This window comes from Orycteropus afer, unplaced genomic scaffold (assembly GCF_000298275.1).
Source record: "Orycteropus afer afer isolate SDZICR_OR568_19922 unplaced genomic scaffold, OryAfe1.0 scaffold00159, whole genome shotgun sequence".
NCBI classification, from domain to species: Eukaryota; Metazoa; Chordata; class Mammalia; order Tubulidentata; family Orycteropodidae; genus Orycteropus; species Orycteropus afer.
This window is the reverse complement of record NW_006921746.1, coordinates 6,974,192-6,984,507: the sequence shown is the minus strand read 5'-3', so window position 1 is coordinate 6,984,507 and position 10,316 is coordinate 6,974,192. Positions and strand designations below refer to the sequence as shown.

Below are 10,316 nucleotides of genomic sequence, written 5' to 3'. Positions count from 1 at the left end.
TCTCTCTCTCTCTCTCTCTCAAGGATGTATGGTTCCCTTAATAAGAAAGGTGCTAGGATAATCTATAACTGTGTAACTGCACCTGGTTTTAAGTTGGTTTTCTCAAATGATGTTCTGAAAACCACCTGCATAGAAAATCATCTGAGAAGAGTGTTAAAAAAGAAAATGTTTTGATTAAAAATATCTTGGGTTGAAGTCAGTAAATTTACTTGGATATAAAGTTGTCCAAGTGATTCTTACTTATATAAAGTTTGAGAAATCATGTTCCTTCCTTAAAGATTTACAGCTTTGGAAACCCTATGGGACAGTTCTACTGTGTTCTTACAGGGTCAGTATGAGTCAGAATTGACTCAATGGCAATAGGTTTGGTTTATTTTTTTGGTTGGAGTTAAACCAAAATGAAAAATATTGCATAATTTGTTTTCTAAAAGTATCACTCAATGATTCTTTAACTTGAAAACATGTCCATTCTTTAAAAATTGCATGCTATTTATGAGAAACTGATCTACATACTTTTAAAGGACATCTTTGTTTAAATGGTTCAGACTCATATGTCATAGACTTGGGAACATTTGAGGAATCCTGCCCCTTTGTTTCCATCATATGCTAACTTTGTCTTCTTTGTACCTTGTATATGGATTTGTTTTTAAGCCTTATTGTGATAAAATGTGCCCTAGAAACCATGTAGAAAAGCTCATGGAAAAAAAAAAAAAAAGAAAAGAAAAGCTCATGAACCCATTATCTGGGTATGGAATATAAATGAACTACCAATATGCATTTTGGGGGCTGAAGTTCATTTGCAGTTTCCTGGGTGGTACAAATGGTAAAGCTCTTGGTTACTAACCAAAAGGTAGTGATTCAAATCCACCCAGAAGCACCTGAGAAGAAAGGGCTGGTGATTTGCTTCCAAAAGGCTACAGCCCTTCAAGACCGTATGCACAGTTCTGCTCTGCAAGACATGGTGTAGCCATGAGTCGGAATCAACTCAACGGCAACTGGTTTGGTGTAGATTACTGACATTTGTTCTTAATTTGTGGCTTTATCAGATGTCAAGCCTATGCTTTCTAGAGAGGAAAAAACACATGCCCTTAAACAAGTGCTCTTAAAACAAGCACCTAGTAGAGTGATGATTCACCCCATTTTAACTGTTTTAATTTTAGATGTATCTTTTTTTTTCCCTTTCATCACATAGCGCATTGCAAGTACCTCTCACATCTTGCTTATGGAGCTTAACAAGTACTTTTAGTAAGAGATGCTTCCTAATTTTTAAGTGAAAATATTTTTAGTATTATGACTCCCTTTACTTTCTAATTTCAGACTTTGTTGATGGACCTATACACCACAAGGCCTTACTGATATCTGTGACTGTCTGTAGTTTGCTCTTGGTCTTTGTCATTTTATTCTGTTACTTCAGGTAAGTTTCTAACATGTAATTTTAGAATTTTGAGTTGGAGGTATCTTCCTTGTATATTTCACCAGCTTTTGCCTAGTGAAAGGAGCTCTGGTAGTGCTGGGGTTAAAGCATTGGGCTGTTTATCAAAAGGTTGGTTGTTTGCGCCTACTCCAGCCACTCTGTGCAAGAAAGATGAAGTGGTCTTCCTCCGTAAAGATTTACAGCCTTGGAAACCCTATGGGGTAATTCTATTCTTTACTAAAGGGTTGCTATAAGCTAGAACCCACTCGATGGCAGTGCATGGGGTTTGCCTGGTTAAGTTTTTCATCACAGCTTTCTTGAACCTAATTCGATCTTGTATTTAACTAAAAAATCAGTTACAATTGATAAATATTTGTTCCAGTGAAGCTGTAAATAGATATGTATCTCATTTCTGCCTCACACATTAAAAAATGTGGTTTTAAACCACACAGATAAATTTTATCCCTAGGGAAATTAAGGTAGTTAGGGAATGGGGTCCAACTCGATGGCACATAACAACAACAACAACAGGGAAATCAGGGTACTGGTTGCTATTGAAGTTTGATTTTAAGCAGGTTTGATTTAAGCTTTGTTGAACTTAACTCTGTTGTTAATGTTGTTGTTATGTGCCGTCGAGTCAGACCTTACTCATAGCTACCCCTCCTTGGGTTTCTAAGGTGCTGTCACTACGGAACTTGATTGCCTAACCTTCCTTCCAAGGAGTGGCTGGTGGATTTGAACTGCAGCCTTCTGGTTAGCAGTCAAGTGCCTTAGGTACTACGTACCAGAGCTCCCAAACTTAACTCTAGAAATTCTTTATTATCTATGCTAAAAATTTCTCCTTAGTACTGAAAGATTGTAAGGATAATATGTAGATAAATTATTTTAAAAATCAGTTTGTTAATAGATTATCATTGTTAAGTATGATTTTTTTTTGTCACCTGAGAACTTATATCCTACTTCGTGTAGTATCAAAGACCCTTTAAACTCATATCCTTTACCTTTTGAGTAATTTAATACTTATTTGTATTTCTAATATTGCTCTTCAAATGGATAGATTAGTTGGTTCAAGTAAGTTCATTTCTAATGGAAGATGTTGCAATTATTGACAAAAAGTTGGTAAGATATCATTTTATTTTAGTTATATGTTATTTCTTTATGCATTACCCTACAGGAGAGAGTTAACTTTAATGTCCTTTATAAACCAAAATGTTGCATCTTTGATGGATTAAGAACAAGGAATAAATATTGGAATACTAACAAATGTAGCCTGTCTGTACATATGCCATTGAAAGAAATAGAAAAGACAAATTGTATATGGTAGAGACTGAGTAAAAACATGTAAAAAAGAACTTGTAGTTTAATTAAAAAATATGTAGGTTAGCAAAATAATTGTGATTTATTTTGGAAACTGTAACCAAGTGTAGCAAATAACTAATCATTTAGTCTTAATTCCTGTGCTAAAATAAAATTAGCAGTGATTACTGTTTTATCTGCAGTGTTTTACCCCTATCATTCATTACATTCTACTGACTAAAATTATATTACTTTTTCCATCTTTAGGTATAAAAGACAAGAAACCAGACCTCGGTACAGCATTGGGTTAGAACAGGATGAGACTTACATTCCTCCTGGAGAATCCTTGAGAGACTTAATTGAACAGTCTCAAAGCTCAGGAAGTGGATCAGGCCTCCCTCTGCTGGTATGAGAGGAACATATCTTGAATTTAAAGGAAATAGGCTATGAAAGGAAATATCAGGAAATACAGGGTGTCTTTTTATTGAAACAGATAGGGCACTACACAGGGAAAAAGCTCCGTGGCAGACAGTTGGAAATCAGGTCTCACTCAGATGGAGAGCTTCTTGATAACATTTTGACATATGGCAGGTAAGGTGATTGTTTTTTAATCTAAGTGTATAGTTACAATCCAGACCCTCAGCTATTCTGATAAAGAGCAGATTAAAAATCATGAAACATGGAACTATCTTCTTTCTGCCTTCAGTAAGGATTGCTTTACTGTACCTTTTTTTTTTTTTTTTGTGCCTGGCTTTTGAAGTCAAAAGTTTAAAACCACCTGGTATCTGAATGCTTCTACAAAGGAAAAAGGCTGTGTTTCAGCTGCAGGGTTTATGTTTCAGGATGAAGTCCTACGTTTTCCATTCAGGACTGGTTTAATTTTCTGATGGTCAAAACTGCTAGTCTGGAAGAAATATATGTATATCTAATCCAAGGCACTTGCTTTAATTAGAAAAGCATCTGATATCTTTATAGACCATGCCGCCATTGCCACCACCACCCCCAAAAAAAAGAAAAGAAAGAAAATTTTTGGGATTTAGAATGGAAACAGCATTTTTAATGAGAAATATTTTCCTTAATAAACTCTTAAGATTGCTTTTCCTAATCCTTATTTCTGGTTCTGACTTTGGATATCTTATTTACTTGATTCCTTTGCTGACCTTTTATTTTATACTAAAAGTCACATTTTTAAGACCAGACAGAAAATAATGTGTGCGTGAGTCATTATGACCAAACCAGTGCTACTTAAACATTTTTATTTTTATTTGTGGTAAAAGTTATTATCGAATTAACATGTTATTAGAATTGAAACCAATTTCAAATCCTTCTAGTGTTTCCCCCTTACAACCCATGTTTCTCATTTCTGCGGAGTTATATGTCTAAAATCTTATTATTATGTTACTTCCCTGAATAAAGGCATTCTAATACCCAGTAGTGCTATGGCCTCTCTCTCCAGCTGGCACGCCTGGTGTGTACACCCACACTGCCTGCCCAGCCTCTCCTCCCACCTCTTCCCAACTGCCTCCTGAGCTCTAGTATCATCCTAAAGAAATTGTTTCTTAAATACAACGTATGTTTTTAGGCCCATATCTTTGCCAATGCAGTTTCTCAATGGATGTTCTCTTGATGTATCCCTGGATGCCTAGCTCACATTTTACTTCTGTGTTGACTTTCTACTTACCCCCAACTGAGCTACTCCCTTTATCAGTTCTTATAATGTTTTTTAAACAATTTCTATATGTATAATTTGTGACATTATTACATTCTTCAGACTGTGCAACCATTCTCACCATCCATTTCCAAACTATTCCACCATCGTTAACACCAACCCAGTGTTGTCTATGCAAAAACTCCCTCTTTCCCCCTTTCTCCCACTCCTGGTAATGCCTGTAAGTTTTGTTTTCTTTATATTTGCTTTTTCCATGTAAGTGAGATTGTACAGTATTTGTCCTTTTCCGATTGACTGAATTCACTCGGCATAATATTTTCTGGGTTCATCTATGTTGTGGCATGCATCAGAACTATATTCCTCTGTATGGCTAATATATCATTGTATGTATACACCATATTTGTTCATTCATTCATTTGTTGATGGACATTTTGGTCATTTCCACCTTTTGGCTATTGTGAATAATGCTGCAGTGGACAGTGGTGTGTATGTGTCTCTCCCTATCCCTGCTTTCAGGTCTCTTGGGTACATACTTAAGAGTAGAATTGATGGGTCACATAACAGGAATCATCAGATTGTTTTCCCCAGTGGCTGTACTATTTTACATTCTCACCAGCGATGGATGAAAGTTTCTGTTCCTCCACAGCCTTGCCAACAACTAATGTTCCTCCACACACACTTTTCTTTTTTTTCAATCATTGCCATTCTAATGGGAGTGAGATGTTACCTCACTGATTTACATCTCCTAGTTGGAATCAGCTCTATGGGCATAGGTTTAGCTTGGTTTTTGGTTTAATTGCTAATGACTTTGAACATTTCATGAAAAATGCACCTGCTGGCCATTTGAATATTTTCTCTGGTGAAATGTCTGTTCAGGTCCTTTGCCTATCTTTCTACTATCTTCATATTTTGCTTTTACTACTAAAATCACAATTTAAAATAATTTTATAATTAATATTAGTATATCTCTGTCTTTTGGTGGACCATGACCTCTTTTCAAATGTATTTTTACTTTTTTAATATAATTTAGTTACTTTTTATCAGTGATATAAATTATTTCTATTCTGAGCATTGCCAGTTATCTCTTATTTTCCATTAAATTGTAAGAAGATATATTATCATTAGGAAAGTAACAAATGCAAAGTTGTTTATATTAGGAAACATTCCATAAAATTACACGAGCAGTGCTTTGCAACATGTATAAATGAAATATAAAAACAAAAACCCAAGCCCACTGCCATCAGGTCAATTCAAAACATAGCAATCCTACAGAACAGGGTAGAACTGCCTCATGGGGTTTCCAAGGCTGTAATCGTTACGGAAGCAGACTACCTCACCTTTCTCCCATGGAGTGGCTGGTGTGAACCAGTGACCTTTTGTTGAGCAGCCAAATGCTTTAACTATTGTGTCACCAGAGGTTCTTATACAGAATATTTCTTTAATAAATGTGGAAAGCTTCCTTTTAAGTCTGTCATTTACCTACTTATGATTTTAGTATCAGCTTCTTCTTGTTGTTAGATGTTATATAGTTGATTTTTTACTCATAGTGACCCCATGTTACAGAGTAGAACTGCCTCTTAGGATATTTTAGACTGTGTAGATATGGGAACAGATAGCCAGATCTTCCTTCCACAGAATTGCAGGGTAGGTTTGAACCACCAACATTTTGGTCAGCAGCTGAGTGCTTAACCTTTGCACCACCAGGGCTCCTTTTCAACTGCTTCCAATTGCCATTGAGTTATATCTGACTCATAGCGACCCCTCCTTGGGTTTATGAGGCGATATCACTATGGAAATAGATTGCCCCATCTTCCTTCCAAGTAGTGGCTGGTGGATTTGAACCGCCAGCCTTCTGGTTAGCAGTCAAATGCCTTAGGCATTATGCTACCAGAGCTCCCTTTCAACTGCTTGTTGTTGTTGTTATGTGCTTTCAAGTCAGACTCGACTAGTTGGTACTAATTATATAATTTTTCATCACCTCAACTTGCATTGAAATTATCCTGATTTATTCATTTAAGTTTAAAATTGGAGTATCCATGGAACTCAGACAAAGCAAAACAAAACAAAACAAAACAAAATAACTTCCAGTTTACTTGATATGAAATATATCTCTACAAAGTGTGTACTCCAGTTTTCTGATGAAATCTTTTTAATAATGAGATTATTACTATGCTTTGCTGCGTGCGTATCTTCTCATTTATGTCCATTGCTACATATGGTTAGCTCTTTCAGTCATGAAGCCAACATTAGCATTCTTAAAATATTTTATTGTATGCAGGTAGGATGAAGATCATGTGTAAAGAGACCTTTCATAACAGGGAGACCGTAAGGGGTGGAGAAGATTTAATATTTGTTAATACATCTCCAGGTACTGATAAGCAGTTTATTTATATAAAAGAATTCTTAAAAGAACCCTGAAAGTTTCATATTAGTCTATAATTTTAAGAAGTACCTGAGATTGAGAGACATTAGGTAACTTAATCAATGAAACCTCTTGTGTGCCCTTGAGTAGATTCTGACTCATAGTGACCCTGTGTGACAGAGTCAGAGGTAGAAACAGGACATAACACAGATTTGCCTAGTTTTAATACATAATGCTTTTCTCTCCACAACAATACATTACTCCACAAAGTGCACAAGTAAAATTGATAACATAAGTACATATGACAAAAGGAATTCTGTGACCGAATTATAAGACCAAGTATCAATATATACATAGACCAGAGGTTGACCAATATAGTCTGTGAAGCAAATCTAATGTGCTATCTGCTTTTGTAAATACAATTTATTGGAACACCAGCCAGTCAGTTCTGACTCCCAAAGTGTGCCAGAGTAAAAATCAGTGGCTGGTTTTTCAGAAATAGATTGTCAGGCCTTTCTTCCAAGGTTCCTGTTGTAACCTCCAGTCTTTCAGTGAGCAGCCAAGGGCATTAACTTTTTACCCCACCCAGGAACACAGCCAAACCTATTTTATTGTGGATTGTTTTTGGTGCTTACATGATACACGGTAGAGTTATCAAAGAGATCAAATGGGCCCTGAATACAAAGATATTAACTCTCTGGTGCATTACCGGGAAGTTTAGTGAACCTTGGCATAGACTATAAATTAAATTTCAGTATACATATGTGGGAGAATAAAAATTTTCTGTGAAGGAAAAGAGCAAAGCTTGTTTAAAGTACAGAGTATTGGGAGAGAGGTTATTCCTATGTAGTCATAGTCTGCTTAATTTAATAAATCCATTAATTTTTCTGAAGGGATTTTGAAAAACTGTTAACTAAGGATGAGAAGTGGCATTTTATGCAATGGAAAATCTGGTAAGAAAGTAACGTAAGGTGAAGGAAGGAGGGATAGTATGATAACAAAATGCTTACTTTTTTGAAGGCCGAGTTCAAACCAAACTGGAAGCCTACACTTCTAGAGACTTTTCTGCATTCTGCTGGTTTCTAGTTAAAACTGCTCTATCATTGTTTCCCTAGTTTTATTTCCAATATTGTTTATTTCCACCTTTTTTTATTCTGGATAATTCCGCCTAACTTTCTCATTATATTAGTTTTCAAAAAAATCAGTCTTCTGTAGATTTTTTCTAATCTCGTTCTTAATTTTGCCTCTTAAATTTACTACGGTTTCTTTCTGATTTCACTTGCCTCTATTTTTAATTCTTAAGGTGAATGCTTACCTCAGTAATTTCCAGGTTTTTTTCTTAAAATACAAGCATTAAAGGATATAAATTTTCTTTTAATTCTTAACTCATGCTGCTTCCTACAAGTTTTGTTTCATAATATATTTCTAACCATCACTGATTACTTAAAAAGTTCTTTGACCTAGGGAAAAAGATTGGGCAACCTACTTCCTTAGTGAGATTACCTCGGAGGACCAAGGAGGGATTGCTGAGTCGGATCCCTCTCGACAATAGTGCATTGCATTGCATTATTAATTAAACATATGGTGTTTTTATCCTGTTTATTTTTAATGTAATATTTTGTGATTAGAGAAGGTCATCTGTATGACACTTCTTCTTTGACATGAGCAAGACTCTTTTTATCAAATATTTGATAAAACTTTATAAATGATTTTTGTCTGCTTAAGAAGATGTGTATTCTATAAGTCTATGTCCTTATAATCAATCTTTTTAATTGTACTGTTCATGTATTTATTAATTCCTCTGCTTGTTCAACCAAAAGCTGAAAGAGATCAATTGAAATTTTCCATCATGATGGCTCTCTTGACCATATTTCAATATAATTCTAAAGTTTTTTGATACATGTGTTTGAAGCATTGACCCTTGAACAACACAGTTTGAATTGTGCAGGTCCACTATATGCAGATTTTTTTCAAGATATGAATCCCAAAGAAATTCAGAAGCCAAAAGATCCCACAACAGATGAGTTAACAGGAGAAACTTTGATGGAGATGAGTGCTTCTGAACCAGGGCCAGTTGATGAGGAAGAAGAGGCAGAGTGCCAGAAAACAAAACCAGCAAATGGGTTCTCATTATTCAGGATTGCTTTTGACTGCTTTTACAAGATGGACCCTTCTGTGATGTGGGCACTGAAACTAAAGCAAATGGTGGAAGGATTTGTACTGTAGAAAAAGATTTTTAGAAAAATGAAAAAGTGAGAAATTACTTTCATTTCCATAGTTAAATTGAATGTGCCTGCCTCTCCTGCCTCCGCTTCCAAGTCTCTGCCTCTTTTGTCTCTGCCACCCCGAGTCAGCACAGCCAACCCCTATTCTGTCTCCTTCTTTACGATGATCCAATTCTGCTTAATGAATAGTAAATAACCCACATGGCATAGAGTTAATAAACTAATCTGTTGTGTGTATGTGTGTCTTAGTGTGAAAAATCTAATAACTGGGTGGCAAGAACTGTGTTAATCAACTGTTCATTTTATTGGCAAGGCTTCCAGTCAATAGTAGGCTACTAGTAGTCATGTTTGGGAGGAGTCAAAGTTATGTGTAGAGTTTTAGCTGTGCAGGGGATTGGTGCCCCTAACTTCCATGTTGTTCAAGAGTCAACTATATTTCCATTGGTGCATATAAATTTAAAATAGACCTATCTTCCAAAGAGAAGTATATTTTGGACATTATATAGTTTTTATCTTTATCACAAATACTGTTTTTCTTCTTAATTCTATTTTTCATGTATTAATATCAGTCTCTTAACTTCCTTTATATTATTATTTTCTTGGTGTATTTTCTCACATCTTATTTTCAGTCCTTCTGCTTTTTATGTTTTAGGTATGAGTCTTATAAAAAGTATGTGACTAGATTTTTTAATTTCAAATTTTTATCCAATCTAACAATCCTTGTCATTTAATTGGCAAAAATAAATCCATTTATATTTTTTGTGAATTCTGAAAAATCTGTTTTGTTTCTAACAACTTACTTTATTCTGTTTTTCCAGCATTTCTGTTTTTTACCTCTTTGTTGATTGTATTTATTTATTTATTGTGATTTGCTTTCTTATTCTATTTTTCCTTTCTTATCTAGTTGTTTTTAGTTAGTATATTTGAATTTAACGTGCACATTCTTACTTTTAAATCTAAACCCATTTAAAACTCTGCCTGAAGTATGCAAGCTTCTTAAAACATCATTATCTTAAATCACTGACTTCCAAATTTATGTTTTTGTTATTTTAGGTCTCTGGTTTGTTTCTTTGTTTAAACTTCTGTGAGTTAGACATATTATTATTATAGACAGACAATGTTGATTTAGATTTACCTACATGTTTATCAGTGTGTTTGTTTGCCATTTTATATATCTCACCTAAATTGGTGGACTATATGAAGAAAAACGTGGTATCAGGATTGGAGGAAGAATCATTAACAACCTGAGATACGCAGACGATACAACTTTGCTTGCTGAAAGTGAGGATGACTTAAGGCACCTACTGATGAAGGTTGAAGAATACAGTCTGCAGTATGGATTACATCTCA

The 10,316-nt window shown here is 35.0% G+C and overlaps 1 protein-coding gene across 1 annotated transcript in view; it reads left to right on the top strand.

Annotated features, from left to right (window-relative positions):
- BMPR1B (bone morphogenetic protein receptor type 1B) overlaps window positions 1-10,316 on the top strand; it is a 203,309-nt gene that overhangs the window by 165,526 nt on the left and 27,467 nt on the right. Inside the window, exons 5-7 of the mRNA XM_007946395.1 lie at window positions 1,318-1,414; window positions 2,978-3,116; window positions 3,204-3,301. Coding sequence (XP_007944586.1) covers window positions 1,318-1,414; window positions 2,978-3,116; window positions 3,204-3,301 — 334 coding nt within the window. The remainder of the gene's footprint in view (window positions 1-1,317; window positions 1,415-2,977; window positions 3,117-3,203; window positions 3,302-10,316) is intronic.